The sequence below is a fragment of the Equus przewalskii genome, chromosome 4 (assembly GCF_037783145.1).
Source record: "Equus przewalskii isolate Varuska chromosome 4, EquPr2, whole genome shotgun sequence".
Classification (NCBI taxonomy): Eukaryota; Metazoa; Chordata; class Mammalia; order Perissodactyla; family Equidae; genus Equus; species Equus przewalskii.
Genome location: NC_091834.1, coordinates 44,650,581 through 44,668,318, shown reverse-complemented (window position 1 = coordinate 44,668,318; position 17,738 = coordinate 44,650,581). Strand labels below are relative to the sequence as shown.

At 36.6% G+C, this 17,738-nt stretch overlaps 1 protein-coding gene across 5 annotated transcripts in view; it reads left to right on the top strand.

Annotated features, from left to right (window-relative positions):
• The window catches only part of THSD7A (thrombospondin type 1 domain containing 7A), a 676,621-nt gene that overhangs the window by 609,876 nt on the left and 49,007 nt on the right, over positions 1-17,738 (top strand). For all 5 annotated transcript variants that reach the window (XM_070615793.1, XM_070615794.1, XM_070615795.1 and 2 more), the window contains 2 exons: positions 12,400-12,594; positions 14,054-14,317. In XM_070615793.1, coding sequence (XP_070471894.1) covers positions 12,400-12,594; positions 14,054-14,317 — 459 coding nt within the window. The remainder of the gene's footprint in view (positions 1-12,399; positions 12,595-14,053; positions 14,318-17,738) is intronic.

Below are 17,738 nucleotides of genomic sequence, written 5' to 3'. Positions count from 1 at the left end.
GATGAAAGCCATATTTTCATAGAATACCACTGGGGGGAAATCTGAGATATGGTAGAAGCAGTGCAAGTGTGAAAAACAGCTTCAGTTCCAAACTCTATTAGTTAACAACTACATAACCTTGGTTTATTTATTTCCTTCCTCTGAGGCTGAGAACATAATGGTCCTCACAGTGCTTTGCTCATTAAATGTGACTTCCTTCCCCCTTCCTGTTAGATCATGACCCCAACAAATGTGCGTGTAGGTCATAGTAGGTGTAAAAGCAACAATGTTAACATGGATGTTTTGTTTTTTGACACACAGTCTGTATAAAAACTTTTCTTCTGTGACTACTGGTAATCTTTTCATTTCCAAATCTGAAAACCTCTGTTCATTCCTCATCCTCATGACTGCTTGGTAGTATCTAATCCTGTGACCCGCTCTCACCGTGAAAATGGGTCTTCGGCTTCCTCAGTGCTTCTTTCTCCTGCCTTTCTGATTGTTCCATTCTGGGTTTCCTACTACTGGTGCCTCTTCTTCTGCCTGTGCTTATGTAAGGCTTTCTACTCTTGGCATGCTCATTAGGCTACTTACTCTATCTTGGCAATCTTTCCTATTTTAAAGATATCTAGGAAGAGAAAGTTGCATTGTAGTAAGTCATTTCTGTATAAATATAGTCAGAAGAACCCCTTTAACTTCCATATGAAGATAATCTTTTTCTTTGTTGCCTTGGTGGATTAAAGATTTTTCTTCTTAGAGCCTATATTCCTACAGAAACATTAAATGTTGAGAATTAAGAGTGTAGAAATATCTTTTGCTAATTGCAAAAAGGCAAAATTTTCTTCCTTTGACAGTCATGGCTGTTTTCAGAACTCTGCATGATTCACCTGTCAGATTCTTGCTATTTTTATCTTTGTCCTTATCTGGTCAGAGAGTGGAAAATGACAACTTGTGCTGTTTTTTCATGATTAAAATAATTGTATAGTAAGGATTAGAATTTATCAGCAAAGAATAGAGAAGCTATCTGTGTCCTCTCTAATACATCAGACTTTCTGATTTCAGTCTGTCATTCGACTGTGATTGCATTCAGAAGACTGTGTAGAAAGAGTCAGAGTGTCAGGAAAGGATAAAGATGTTCAAGCCAGGGAGCTTATAATTGGTTAGGGAAATGAGATCACTGGTAACATCATCCAACCAGGACAAGTTAAAGACTGAGACTGGTCCATTGCAAAAGCAATCATTTGAAGCTAAAGAGTTTAAGAAAGACATACAGAACGAGCTGGCACTTGACTTGTACCATAATATTAGAATAGGTAGAAAGGATAAAAGAATACAAAATAAGATCAATTCTATAATTAAGCATTTGAGGTAAGAAAAACAGAAACATTAGATGTGTTTGCAAAAAGAATGGGTAGATTGACGCTCTGAAGATGTGAGCTGGAGCCTGGGGTGATTTTGTAGAGAGCTATAAATGTCAGGATCAGTATTTTAGACCTTGTTCAATAAGTGGTAGCAGCAAGGACCTGATGAAAGCAGTGTTTTACCTGTCAGTGTGTACAGAATAAATTAGAAAGATAAGACGCATGGATCTGATGCCAGCTAGGACACTGTCGCAAGGTTGAAGTAATAGGGGTTCAGACTGGAACCACAGTAGTTGGAATGGGCAAAAGTAAATGGATTTTCAACATACAATAGAGGAAAATAATTTTAGAACTTAGTGGCAGACAATAGAAGCAGACAGAGAAACAAGTCAAAGATAATCATGTGATTCTTTAACTCAATATTTTCAGCTTGAGAATAGTTATAATATTGGTGAAAATTCTTAGGTCTAAAAGTAGAGCTAATTTTAGAAAGTGTATTTTGTACAATGTGCATTCAAGATGATGGCAGGGGAGCCAATTGGAAATATCCAAGCATGCATTTGAAATGTAGAAAAGTAGCTATATAGATAACTTAGGACAGCAGAGAGAAGTATGGGTGATAGTTCCATAACGGGATTTGATGAAGCAATATGAGAAGCTAAGATCTTTAAAATGTATTGTATATAGGAGGAAAAGTGGTTATTGTATTTTACCATTAATAGATTTCTTTGTTCTCTAACCTGTTTGCATTTGTAGACTCTTTAAGCATTTCTTTTAACTTAAATGGTATTAACTTTAAATTGCTGCTTCCTTGCTTGTGTCAGAAATGACACCACATAAACTAAAGCTATGAGATAGCTAACTTTATCATTCTATGATTCTAAAGATAGAAATTTTTATTGCATGGCTTTTATCAAACTTTGGTCAAGATCATTGGTCAGCAAACAATGGGCTATGCACCAAATACAACCCACAGCCTGGTTTTTTGTAGTTAAAGTTTTATTGGAACATGCCACACCCATTTCTATTTTCCTTGTTTTATTTGAAGTGTAATTGACATAGAATATTATATTAGTTTCAGGTGTACATCATAGTGATTCCATATTTATATATATTGTGAAATGATCACTGCAATGTCCGATTATCATCTGTCACCATACGAAGTTATTACAACATCAACTATATTCCATATGCTGTACATTACATCTTCATGACTTATTAATTTTATAACTGGAAGTTTATACTTCTTAATCCCCTTCACCTATTTCACCCCACAAAAACCTCCCAACTCTGGTAACCACCAGTTTGTTTCAAGCCACACCCATTGCTTTACCTGTTGCCTGTGGCTGCATTCTTGATATGAGGCAAAGTTGTGTAGTTGTTACAGAAACCATATGGCCCACAAAGCCAAAGAGAAAAAGTTTGATGACCCCTATTCTAAATGCTAAAGCCGTGTAATCTGTGATATAGTCACAACATCTAATAGTACTGAATTGTCATTACCCAATAGGATCAGAAGATCCCTGAAGTTTATCTGGTCATTTTGGAAGAAGTTTTCCAATTCAGTTCATCAATAAAAGAACTACTTTAGAGTTATGAGTGTAGTGGACTTTAATGACTGTCACAGTAGTAAAATATATGCCTTTCGGATGAAATTGCTGCATTCTTTGGGGATAGAGGATTTGGGTATAAAATTTTGACTCTAAAAACTTTAGTAGTAAAAAAAAAATAGTTAAAAATAGTTAAAGGTGAAACCAGATAATACATGGGATATGGAAGACAAGAGAGTAGGTCCTCGTAATTCCCCTGTATGGAAGATGATAAATCATACCCAAGCACTGGACGTCGAGTTAATTTACTAAGTGTACATAGAAAGGAAAGAATGTGTGTGTCTCATATGATATGCACCACTCAGCAGAACACTTACAAGGTCACATGTTATGATTCAGTTTTTCTCAAATGACTTGAACCTTCTGTAGTAGTAGAAAAATATTACATGAAATTCTCTTCTATCAGCTTACTAGCCATCCATCCTAGGTCTTCTCTTATTTAGTCACCTACAGCTACTTTTAGCCACCTGTTAACAATCTAGTGGTGATTATCGACAGACTTTCATTTTTACTATTAATAGCATAATTGTTCCAATTGTAGGAACTATTAGTGGTGATGCATTTCAAAGGGTTTAGGAAGCAATTATGTTCCCAGGGTCTCTTTACAAGGTAACTAACTGTAACTGCTTATGACTTCAGCACTGACACCCACTGTAAAGCAAATTAGTGAGAATCAGCCTTACCCAGAAATGACTTAGAGTAACACAGACACAAGAATATAGGAAGATTCTACTCCAATCAAGTAAAGGCGGTCTTGACCAAGTCTACTTTCTCTATATTTCAAAACTATGTGAAAACACTTTCTGAACTAGTACATTAGAACACAAAGTTCTTTACAAGAAAATTGATATACTCCTGAAAATTTGGAAAGTACATAGGCATTTAGGCATTTCTGTGTTTATTTATGACCCAATTCCTTTACATTTGAAAGGAAAAGTGAAATAATAGTGATGCAAAATGGTGTCAATCATTCCCAGAATTACCGATAATTTTTGCCCAATTTTCTCTAAATTTGATTGCTACCCTGCTATATACAGGATATTTTCCTTAAGTTCATCCAGTGTTACTGTAGAAACATTAGAAATCCTCTGTAAAATAATTGCTTGAAACTTTGTGTTAATAGTTGTATCACTGCGCTTGGGCTGCTGTAACAAAATACTATAGACTGGGTGGCTTAAACAGTAGAAATTTATTTCTCACAGTACTGGAGGCTGGAAAGTCCAAGATGAAGGTGCTGGCCAATTCAGTTCCTGGTGGGATCTCTCTTCCTGACGCAAACAATCACTTTCTTGCTGTGTCCTCACATGGCAGAGAGAGTTAGAGAGCAAGCTTTCTGGTCTCTTCTTAGAAGAGCACAAACCCATCATGAAGGCCCTGCCCTCATGACCCCATCTAAGCCTAATTACCTCCAAAAGGCTTCATCTCCAAATACCATCACGTTGGAAGTTAGAGCCTCAACATGTGAATTTGGGGAGGACACAATTCAGTCCACAGCAATAATGAAAGATCAATGTCTGGAAATAAAATTCCTATCCCAGTGTACAGAGCTTTAGGTTTATTAATATTAAACTCTCAGAAAGCTGTGAAAACAAGCTAACAGCAGTCCCTAAAAACCAATTCAAACCACCTCTTGAATATCATTCAGTTCAATTCATTGTTTCATAAAACAAATATTTATTGGATACATGCCTCATGTTGCATGTTGCCTACATGGTACTGGCCCAGCTTGTTGAGAAAATAAAAGTATATAACAGATAGTTTCCATTTATTTCCTGTAGTAGGAAACACACTATAGTTATATATGACTCAAGCTTCACGCATATTAGCACATTAGTGGTAGATATACACAGTAACCACTAAAAATTGGAAAAAGATAAAAAGAGGTAACCACTGAAAAGGCATAGTGACAAAGGAAATGACTCATAAATATAAGATGACAAACAAAAAAACCCAAAGTAAAATCTCTATTTTTGGACAACAGTGCACTGACCAGTTTGCCTCGAGTTCCTATGAGTGCGCTGGAGGCAGGTGCCACACTGGAGGATTTGAACACATCCAGGAAGATGTGAATACTAGGAGGAGGAAGGGGAGGAGAAGGAGGAAATTTTTTTCAGTAGGAAATTAGAAGTAGCAGAGAATTTTAGCAAGGCTTTGGATATTGAGAATAGTGTATTCCAAAAATTTTATCTAATGGTGTATGAACTAAAAAGAAAGAGGAGAAAGAGGTATTTTAAAGCAAGAATCTACAGAAATTGGCAACTTTAAAACTTGAATCATTCTTGGGACCAGCCCAGTGGAGCAAAGGTTAAGTTCATGCGCGCTGCTTCGGTGGCCCCAGGTTCAAGGGTTTGGATCCTGGGCCTGGACATACCCACTGCTTATCAAGCCATGCTGTGGCAGGCGTCCCCCACATAAAATAGAGGAAAATGGGCACAGATGTTAGCCCAGGGCCAATCTTCCCCAGCAAAAGGAGGATTGGTGGCAGATGTTAGCTCAGGGCTCATCTTCGTCAAAAATAACCTTGAATCAGTCTTAAATATCATAGGGAAATTTTAGAGGGCCTTTGAAATAAGCATCTTTCCTATAATATTGTCAATAAAAGAAATGCAAATAGCATGATATTATGTCCACATCCTATTTAATTTTTAAGTGAATAGAAAGCTTATATTTGCTTCATAGTATTCAAGTCACTTGTCTATAAACTTTTAATAGCACTGTAACCTCTACTGTCTTTTCTCTGTGCTCACATTTCTACAGTTCAGATGGCACTTAGAAGGTTAAATTATCTATTGGTCAGTGACTATATCATTGAAGTCTATCCATAATAGCTGTAGCTAGAGTTACCATTACATTTGCATTAGAAATAAGTTACATGGCTCCTAATAACCACAACTTTGGACAAGTTATTTATTTTTTGACTACCCTAAGGGGCAATGCCAATCACTACTACTTAAAATGTATATATATCATTCCAGTGTTTATTACTTTGTGATGCACTTATACCAAGAGTGCAGTGCTAAAGAGTCATGGATTAGATACTGAGATTTCATAAAAATAACTTCAGATTTACTCTTGCCTAATCTCCATGTTGATTTCCATGCTATCTCCTTCTGAGTGTACTTTCTGTAAATTAGATGGCACTAAAGTGAACAATCCCCAGGGTCAGCCCTGCCGATACTGATCTTCCATCCCCTCTGTATCCCTTGCCTGCCATTGTAATGTTGACCTGTCACTAAGATCTGACATCAGTCTCTTTATGTGGAAGTCAGCATGATTCAGATCTATTCTCAAATCTAGACCACAATAAAGAAAACAACTTCGGTAATATGCCTCCCATGACTGAGACCCTCCTGGCTCTGGGAATCTTCACCCTGCATCACTTATTGGTTAAAAAGGTTATGAAAGGAAAGTCTAGAAAGAAAACAAAGTTCTAATTCTCCCTCTACCAAAATTAAATCTAAATGCATTGTATACTGTGAGATATGAGTATTTAACCACAATTTATGCTGTTATTTTATGTGAGCAAATATGCTTAAATCTTATGCTTAAGTGACTTAAACTATATTGATGTCCTTGGCATAACTTTTCTGCTTAAACTCTGGCCCACTTTGTTCTTTTTAAAAGATTACATTTTAGAGGCATTATTGAGGTTAGGCCCAGAATATCTGGGCCAGTTTATCTTGGTAACTCAAAGTAATCTGTTAGTTTTCAGAGGTTGTTATGCAATAAGAAGAAAAAGAATGGACATGGAAAAAGAACTAGGTAGAGAAAAGCAAGGGAGCTTACTTTCAAGAAATTTTGCACAGACGTGATTTTTAAAATCTTATTTTGACTAATATATTTATTAGTTACCACCCTGTATTTTGGTACTCTTCATTTATATGTTATTGTTTAAAGTTATTTCTATTTGTAAATGGTTTCTTCTAATTTCCTGTAGATATTAGTATCCTAGTTGATTTGGGGATTTTGATTTTGTTTTATGTCTCTACGAGAGCCCTGTCATAAAATGATTGTTAGCATTTGCTATTTTTTAAATAGCTCGTAAAATAGGCTTGACACTGTGATGTGTCTGCGATGGTTCCTCTATGCTGCATTTGTTGTGATGCAGTTAACTCTTCCCACATCCCATCCGGGGATCTAGCTGATCTCAGTCTGAGCTACTCCACTGGGAGCTGATTATTTCCTGGTAAGTCCTTATACAAGGACTTTCACGTATGTAATGAACATCAGTGAGACTGGGGATCACTGATAACTATTTTTGGATCAATAAAAGAGAAAAGTGCATTTCTTTCCATTCTGCCAGAGTTACATTCACAAATTGTAATTAGGAAGTGTAATTTGACAAACTTGTCAGTGAAAATCTCTTCTACACAAAGAAAGACCAAGATCGTTACATCCGCCTGGTAAACAACTGGAGCCCTCTTGCATTATTTATAGGTTTGGTCTTATTTCTAAGCACAATTAGGTCTCTTGGTAACTAGCTCCCACTCACATTAAGCTTTTTCTTTTCATTTCTACATGATTCATTCTCACTATTGCTGTTTTTTGATAACACTGTAGGAAAAAATCACTCCTCTAATCACTCAATCAGCTGAATATGTTCTGTCTCTAGTGCAACCCAGATGCTCTTACTGTGGGATAAACCATGTTAATATCGCTCAATTTAATAAATAAGGTCTCCAAGCTCCTTGAACTCTTTGTTACATATAATCCGACAGCGTTCACTGCACAAGCGCATTGATATTATTCTGTTTCCTGTAATGAACTTCTGTGTGCACATTTTAGATCTGGTAATTCATTTCAGTTGATTATTCAGACGAAATGACAGCACAGTCTTACATTCTGAAGGGTAATCCACAGACCAATAGAACTACTGCTTTTTGTGCATCCTGAATAATAAGAGAATTTCATTCCTCTTCAAGAAAATGAAGATGAGCGACTACATTCTGAATTCTATTAGATTGCCTTCAGAGCTGCATTGGTAGCCTTCAATTTACATACTCATATATGCATAACACAGATATCCATGTTCTTTTAGCTCAAACCAATGTTATCTATTCCCTTTCATTCCAGGAACATTTATTATTCTCCTCTGTAAAACAGAGCTCAAAGTTCAACTTACATGAAAACATTCTGGAATTGACTCTATTAATTCTATGTATTAATCTTTTTAATTTAAATTTATGGGAAGTTTCAAAGATGCACAAAAGTAGAGAGACTAAAATAGTGAATATTAGTAGTGTAGTCATCACTCTCTCAGCTTCAGCAGTTTTTCAGTTTTTAACAGTTGCCATTCTTGGTCATCTGCCACTCTTCACACATTTAAAAAGATTTTGCTGGTATATTTTAAAGCAACTCCCAAATAGGTTATATATCATCCATAAATAATTATTTTTCAAAATGTAACAACAGTATTATTATAATACTAAACCAAATTAATAATAATTCTTTAATATCATCTAATCTACAGACTGTGTTTTAATTTTCCACCATTGTCTCAAAAATGTCTGTTTGCAATTGACTTGTTCATTCATAAAGATCTCCACGTTGCGTTTGGTTAGAATATTTTTTGTCACTTTTTTTGTGTGTGAGGAAGATTGTCGCTGAGCTAACATCTGTGCTAATCTTCCTCTACTTTGTGCGGGATGCCATCACAGTGTGGCTTGATGAGCAGTGCTACGTCCGCACCCAGGATCCGAACCGGGATCTGCACCTGCAAACCATGGGCCAGTGAAGCTTAACCACTACATGAACTTACCCACTATATCACCGGGCTGGCCCCTCTTAAGTTGACTAGCTTTCTTATTTATCTTTCCAACATTTCCTCATCACTGATGGGCTGAGCTTACCTAGTTTAATTCATATGTAACCTACAAATCAGTCACATGGATGTCATCCAGGCTTTCAACCTGCTGGAAGCAGCCTGTCCATGACACTTAAATAAAAATTGCTGTGCCTCATAGAAATAAAATAAAATTATAAATAAAATGAATGGATATAGTCAACATAGAGTTAAATATGGAATTTTACTTTAAGATAATTATTTTGATATTTGCTCACCTTACTAAGAAGCTTTCATGGTGAATTAGCCATAGGGCAGCATGGTTTTTGGCCCATCTTGCTAACAAGGCCTCAGCCCAAAGGAGAACTTGCATAATCATTACACACAAGATATACACACTCCACCTGTAAATTCAGATACAATTGTCTGGGTATCTGCAGCTTTCTGGTGTGCTAGGAAACCATGCTTGTATGATGCATCTGTTCTACAGTTAAAAACAGCCTGTTTTCAGTGTCTTAGAAATAACTTTTAAGATTTATAAAGTTGAGAGACCAGATGGTTTCCTTTCCAAACATTTATATTTTCCTCACCCAAATATCAGGAAGTTCATTTCAGATTGCATGCCTGTGTTTGAATTGTTGTGTTTCCTCTAAGTCAGAATAGAAACAAGTTGAGATGTATGATAAATTTTCAATATGTTGCACAAATGGTGTTGTTGCTACTTGTTTGCCTGACATTGCATGAGTAATTCTTTCAAAGTACACTGTCTAAAATCTCAGATAAGGGGAGTGGAGTGCTGAGTGGGTTTCTGAGAAGAGAGATGCGAATCTTACACATTTGTTATTTTCAACTGGTTGAAATACTTAAGATTTTCTGTACTGCAGGTGTGTAGGGAAAAGGGCTTCAGATTTATGTAAATAGTATAGATTTGCACAAAATAAGTTAATTTGTTTCTGGCATTGTGTTGGTAGTGGTTTTATTTTATTTTGGTTTGGTTTTTTGGTGTCACTTAATGTGATGATGGAGCAATTCTGAAATAAAATTTGTGAGAAAGAACCTAAGATAATTTCATTTAGTTTCTCGAAAGATTTATTTTCAAATCTCCATTTCAGAGAGCCAAATTGGATGAGTAGATAAAAGTAGTCTTATTTCAAAGAACTCAAATTTAGTTTTGTAATTTTCTTTTAGTCACGAGTAGTGTGACACTCTTCACAGCTTAGAGTTTTGATGTGGTAAAATCTCTTAATTTCCAAATTAATCATTCTTGAGGTTCCTGCATTCCTGATTAGTAAAATGTGTAATATCTTCCTGTTTATCAGTCCTTCCTCTTCTGTCTCCTTGGGGCAACTTTGCTCACAAACCGTCAGCGCTTACTAAGTTTAAAGAGTCAACCCTGCTTCCACATGGCAGGTGAGCGAGCACAGCAAAATCACATCAGTTCATTAATATACCACATCGTGGGGACTCCTCCTATACCATTCCACAAATAACATTCTTCCAAACTATATGGATGTTCCTTTTGGTCTGCTGCTTGTACAAGTCCTCTTGAGCTCCAAGTTCAGAGCTCCCTTAGTTCATCCCCACATGCTCAGCCATTGTTTCCCAAAGCCAGGGTCACTCGGTACCAAAGGACTTTCAGCCTTAGCCACAGGTCTCAGCCAGACCCCTCCTTGTGCCCTGAATACTCCAGCTAGTAGATCTTAAACCTGAATGTGCATAAGGAACATCTGAGCAGCTTGAAAAAAAATGCATATTCCTTGACCCCGCACACAGAGCTCTTGCTCAGGAGCTCTGGAAGGAATCCAAGAATATTCAACTTTAATAGCATTCCAGGTGTTTCTGATGCAAGTGGGAATATATTACCTACTAGAGCCGTGGTTTCAATCCATTGCTGCATGTTTGAATCATCAGGGAGATTTAAAAAGATGCTAATGCCCAGGACCCTGTCCTTGACCATTTAAATCAGAAAGTTTAAGTTTAGCAAGGGCCTGGACATGTTCCAAAAGCTATTCAGGTGATTATAATCTGCAGCCTGATTTGAGAACCACTACCTTAGGCTGGTATGATCAACACAGAGCACCAGATAACTCCTCCCCCAAGTAGTGAGAATCTCTTTGGGACACTTAATGTTTTTTCCTGTCATATAACCTTCAGAAAGACCACCACTGTCCGCTCTACCAGGTCTTTAAAATCCAGGGACGCCTCTTCTGTTCATACAAATTGGCACTTCCGGTGTTGTGCATACTAAATACAGAGATATCTATAGGTAAGAAATAAGTGAATATTCACCTATATTTGCACAATTATGTAACTTGGCCTGCAGCATTTGGGACAAGTTGTGTTTACCTACACAGAGAAAGTCTCTTGCTGAAATTGTTATCTCCTTTTACACACCCCATCACACAGCCCTACACTATCAGGTGTTAAGTTTGGTATACAGATCCAGAGAGTTAAGGCTGCCCGTGTCATAACTGTAATTTAGGATCAGAATGTCAGACTCCTTCGCCTGAGTTTCATAATGATAAAATCTTAAGCAGAGTGGACATCAGCAGCAGTTTCAGCCTAGACTGCAAACCTTAAAGGGCCGTGGACATCAGTCTGACTGAGGCCATTTAAGCTAGTTAAGTGAAGACTTAACTTTTGGACCAAGGTCTAAATGTTTCGTCTGCTTTCTCAATAAATGAATGAATTATTTTTAAAACCAATGGGGGAAAATTACAGAGGAAGAAGGGGAACTTTAAACATCACTTGCTTTTTAAGACGTGTTTACCTTAAAGCAATTTTACATCTATGTTCAATAAGTAATAAAACAATGACTTGGTTTAAAAAGTTCAGTAGAACAATATCTTGGGGGAAATAATACATGTAAATCAAAATTATTTGACCATTTTTTAGAGTCCGTATGTAATTGTGGAAATATTAGTTATGGTATGATAGGTTAGGATTGCTAGAAGTTTTTGTTTTTGTCTTTAAATTCATGGTTTGCGTTTGTTCATGTGAAGAACTTGTAGACAGAGGGGTGGGGGACTCTGACACTGCCTCCCCCTTCCACCATTAACCACTCCAAAGCCATCCCAACAAACGTCCAAAGCAATTTTTAAAAAATGCTTTCCGTGCAAGTGCAACTTCCAGACAAGTTCCATTAAGTGTCGCCCCCTTCACCCAAACCATCCAAACAGTTTGCAGCTACTAAGACCCTTCCATGTAGAAATCCTAGTGTGGCCAATGATATAAAAACAATTTTCAGAGGTATATGTTGCCTCCCAGCACCTCTGTGAATAGCCTGTGTTCAACATAAACTATTATCAGAACCCATGTATTATTTATTTTTCTGGTAAATAATTAATTTCTAAATATACTCCACATGTGACTTGAAATCCTTGATAACATCTAATGAAAACTGCTAAATGTAAAGTGGGTGTGTGTGTGTGTGTGTGTGCTTTTTTGTCACAAAAACCATTGAGGGTTATCTATTGTTTTTTAAAAAACCCTACAGGATCAACTTAATGACTACTATGATCATTAGAAACACTCTATCGGATTTCTGCTGCAAATAAAGAATTAAAAGTAGATTCCCCTGACCGTGTAAGAAAACATTAGGCTAATTCTTAAATTGTAGGGTAATTAGACATTCAAATTTGTTAAAAACAGCTTTATGCTTTTCCTTTAGCCATTACTTGTCGAAAGCAAGATGGAGGACAGGCTAGCATCCATGAATGCCTCCAGTATGCAGGCCCCGTGCCAGCCCTCACCCAAGCCTGCCAGATCCCCTGCCAAGAAGACTGTCAGTTTACCAGCTGGTCCAAGTTTTCTTCGTGCAATGGAGATTGTGGTGCAGTTAGGACCAGAAAGCGCACTATTGTTGGTAAGATAATTGGGATGGCAAAGCCAACACTTGGCAAGGTAGAAAAAGACAATGAAAGTCAGACCAAAAGAGTTCTGACAATGTATTTGAAACAATGTATCTGGAAAATGCACAGGCATGCCTTATTGTGGCTATACTTAATACATCAGTAGGTTTGGATGTGTATTTTAATGTAAGTTGGAAGCGACAGATGCATTATGAACTTTTAGTACAAAGACAAAGTAGCCTTGAAAATTGAACTCTGTCTCCCTATACAATACATGGTAGATTATTTTTTGGTTGAAACGTGCACTTTTGGTGGATTGCCTACAGATTGTGAAACGCTTGGAGAAAAGTTTTTGGGAAAGAATGCCACTTCGTTTTTTTAACACATTCTCACTGTCACAGCCTCAGATTATCCTTCATATCCAGAAGAGGAATATGGCATTAATTCTGTATCTGAAAACTGCATTTTAAAAGGCAGTCGCAATGATGAAAAGCAGTAATATAATGAGTGAGAACAGGAGCCATCATACTGAACTAAACCTTGCTGCATTAGAAAATATTGTCTGCAGCAAAAGAAAACAAAAAATATTGGTACTAGTGGACTATTCAGAATTTAAAAGTTACAAAATGAACTACCTGACATAATGAAAACTGTTGAAAACTTATAAGGCAGCTTATAAAAGTTAGAGATAAATATATGTAATTAATTATATACCATATAATTAAATAGTAAATAATATATGACACATAAATATAATATAAATATGTGTGATCTAATGAAAATAATGATATATTATTTTTCAAGCACATTTACTGTTATTCTCTAGTTTTTCTTTTTTAAAAAGGAATTTATTTATATTTATATAAAAACACCATTTCTAATGTTTTTATTCTGATATTAAATATCTTCATTTAGAATATTATTGCCTGCATTAATTACCAAGTATGTCAAAGTGGTTATTCTTCAGAAATACTGAAAGATACAAAGTCATAATCAGAAAAATAAATACAAAAATCTCATTTTGTAAATTGCCATCTTATGTAACTGCACTCTCTATTTGGAATTAACAAAAAGGCTGTGCCGTCCAGCACAGTGACTCTCTCCATTTCGTGCTTTTTGCACATGTCATAAAGGAGAGATTTATGCAGTTACCTCAGACTCCCCGGTCAGTGAAAGCACATGATCCTTTGAGAGGACTTTAATCATTTTGAAGAGTATAAAATTCAGCACAACAGTTAGTGCCTTATGCAAAATGGGCTATTTTTAAATGAGAAAATAAGAAAAATTTCACTATGCAAAGCACCCAGTACTAACTAAGCCTGCATAGAAAGCACTATGGGGTAAGAAAATCGCATTTATTTATAGGCTACTGTTGAATATGGTTAAAAATGGAGAAAGGAAGTTTAGGGAAGGAGAAAACTTAGGGATGCTTGAAATGAGTAATGATATTTTCCAACTTAAATTTCTCCACAGGAAAAAGTAAAAAGAAGGAAAAATGTAAAAATTCTCATTTGTACCCCCTGATTGAGACTCAGTATTGTCCCTGTGACAAATATAATGCACAGCCTGTGGGGAACTGGTCAGACTGCATTTTACCAGAGGGGAAAGTGGAAGTGTTGCTGGGAATGAAAGTACAAGGAGACATCAAGGAATGTGGTCAAGGATATCGTTACCAAGCAATGGCGTGCTACGATCAAAATGGCAGGCTTGTGGAAACGTCCAGATGTAACAGCCATGGTAACCCAATTTTTCTTCAGTGTTATACATTTGCTATCTTTGGGGGTGGAGGTAAAATGCATGTGTATCAGAATGGAGGGAAATGAAAGTTTGTAGTAGTGTGTTCTAAATTGAACATTATGGGGCACCACATTATCGCTATGTCATTTACATGTAACAGGACATTCAGTGGCACTTGTTTTGTTGTCCAGAATTAGCAACTAAGTCCCAAATTTGGTGGCAAGGAAGCCTTACATGTAGGCAAAAATGGTGCCAGAAACCTTCCTTGGAACCTACCTGTTGAATAGGCCCAACAATCTCCAACAAGTCTGTGTACAGAAAGGAAGAGAGGAGGAGAGGAGATTTGAGTTTAATGTGAGAAGAAAGTGTTAAACTAGACAGACTTTTAATAACCAAACTGGCAAGATGTACAATGTGCCCTGTTTATTCCTCATTGAGTTGAGATTGATCAAAAAACAACAACAAAAAAATATATATACTTTTAGGAAACTGTGCCAGCTTTTGTTTCTAAACCAAAAAAAGAGAGAGAGAAAGCTAAAATGCAGTGATGGTAGTTGAGTTGCCGCAAGTCTATGAACAGTCGCCATCTTTGACCACAATAGGTAGTGAACTCTTTATTTCTGAGTCTTAATACGGTCAGCCTTAAGCTATATTTCTCCATTGTTCTTTTATTTTAGTACAATTGTCTTTTTATAATGGAATGAGATCAGTTTACAGTGGGTCAGCCTGAATCATAGATGTCATATATTTGCAAACGCTGGACAGTGATCCTCCCGCCTTCTTTATTGAGGTGATCTAAGAAAGATGAATTAAATTGCTAGGAGGGAGGTACAAGGCAGTTACCCTCCAACCTTGCTGAAATAACTTCTGCTGTTGGAATGATGCTCTTACAATTTTGTTATGTGGTTCAGAAAGCAACATGAACTAATAGAACCATCTCACATTTATAAACCGTCAAGATATCATGGTGACATATTTAGTGGAGTCTCTTAAACCTGTCCCTATAAAGAAGTTTCCCAAAACTTTGTTCTTTTTTTTTTATCTTATCTCATAATTCCTGTTTTATCAAAGTCTAGTGATTTAAACCCCAAAGACTCCATACTCCAAAGCTCTCGGTATAAGTATTTTTCAGGTTGATATATGTGCATTGCTAGGTTTAAGATTATTCCACACATTTAGAACAATAAATAAAAGAAAAAAGAGTTTAGTATTTATAATAGGTATGCTTTGAGAAACACCTCTAAGAGTAATTGAGTATTTTATTTTCTATATCAAATAACATAAATGCTATAAATTAGATACCAGGAAAATGTAAATCACTTCCTATTCTAAGATATGGTGATAATGTAGAAGATCATAGTGATTAAAATATAAAGTTGAAGATCCTGTTAAAAATGTGTTTCTCCTAGAATGTAGCATGTGTTTGCTCACATTTTAAATTGTTATGCATAGTGAATCACCAAGATAATCATTTGTTTTAACATAACCTGTAAACTTGCAGAATGACTCTCATATATTCTCACTTTTACCCCTATCTGTTGCTTGGATGCATGAGAGCTTCATTAAGCCTCTTAACAGTCAATCTTATTTTTAGAAAAAAGCTTTTAAAATGTCCTGTGACTCTCACAAAAATGTTTGATCACTTTAAAAAATAAAAGTACAAAAATAATTGAAATTGGCCAAAAGCAGTAGACTTCCTACCTTAGCATTGTCAATTCAAAGCATGACGAATGCAGTACTGTATTCTAGAAGAAAAACACATGGAGAAAAATAATGAGTTCATGACAGCACTGAACTTCATGGGGATTGTGAAAGGATCTAAGATCCTTAACTAAGTGAACTCTTCCAGTTTAGTTCTTTGTGTCTGCCCAGCATCGTTCCTTTCTCGTTAAATCTGATGGATCTATGATGATCTATGATGGATGTCCAGTGGGATATTTTAGTGTTTACTAACATATTTACTCAAAGTTAAGTCTGAGGAGATCTAGTGTCTGTTGCCTGATGTCTTTAGAAATTGCAGCTTTCCCTAAATATGTTCTGTAACTTCTGATGGTGTTAGTGGAATGTTGTAACTTCGGCCTTCTGTCCTAGGCACGCTCTCAATTGCAGTTTCTATGACCACTGCCTTTTCTTAGCCAAGTCATCTTTCCAGACGGACAGTAGAAATGGGGTTTTAAAGCAGCTTTCAAGAAATAGTATCTTCCTGCTTTCAGTTTAAACATGAAATTGATGCCCCACATGTATGCAGTGCAAAGACACTAATTCCTTATTCAATAGTGCCCTTGAGGCATTTCTATTTAATCTGTGTTGCCCATCTATGGATCATATTACCAGTGAGTATACTGATAAGGCAATTTGACTTTCACCAGTTTAATTATATTATTTTAGGCCATTTCCCGTGTGGCTTTTTTAATGTCTTAAACTTGAGGCACAGTTCTATTATGTCTGGAATTCCTCATAATAGTAGACTCTGTACTGAAAAGTGATCTACCCATACTCCAAAATCAGATCTTGGAGTATGCCTTGGAAGCCACATAAATGTTCACCCATCCTGATACACGGTATTAAATATAGTTCCTGCACAAATGTTGAACAAATGTTGATATATAATTACACTTTTTGGCATTTAATTATCCTAAAAACATAATACAAATTATGAATACTTATTTTTGGTATGAAATCTTGGATGGTATCACTATAGCAACAGACTTTTTTTTTTTTTTTGAGGAAGATTAGCCCTGAGCTAACATCTGCAGCCAATCCCCCTCTTTTTTCTGAGGAAGACAGGCCCTGAGCTAACATCCGTGCCCATCTTCCTCTACTTTATATGTGGGACACCTACCACAGCATGGCTTGACAAATGGTGCGTAGGTCCACACCTAGGATCTGAACTGGTGAACCCCGGGCCGCCGAAGCAGAACGTGTGAATTTAACCACTGCACCACCAGGCCGGCCCCAGCAACAGATTTTAAATCACTCAAAACCCAAATTACACATTTGAGTCAGAATCTGCATTTTGACAAGATCCCCTGGGGTTCTATTACATATTTAAAGTTTAAGGATTACTGCACTGCATCGTGCAGATGCTCACAGGGTTGGTAGGATCAGGAGGTTGACCTTTGGTGGGAAAAGCCTGTGGAGATCCCTCCTAGAGAACCACAATGTGATGCTGTCTTGGGCAAAATAATCAACAGCTCCCATGTGATGGTTCGCTTGATTGCTGGTTGTGGGGAAGAGACCATTAGGAAATTTTTGAAATTTGTAAGGATGAGTCTTCGTAGATGAGTGCCTATTTAGGTATGATTTTGAAAACAGAATGAGTCTATCGGACCTTTTGCGGAAAGGATATTGGCAGTCTAATGATTGCCCTGAGGAAAATCGCTTTCAGTTCAGATAGATAAATAAGAGAGAGCTCTGGGTT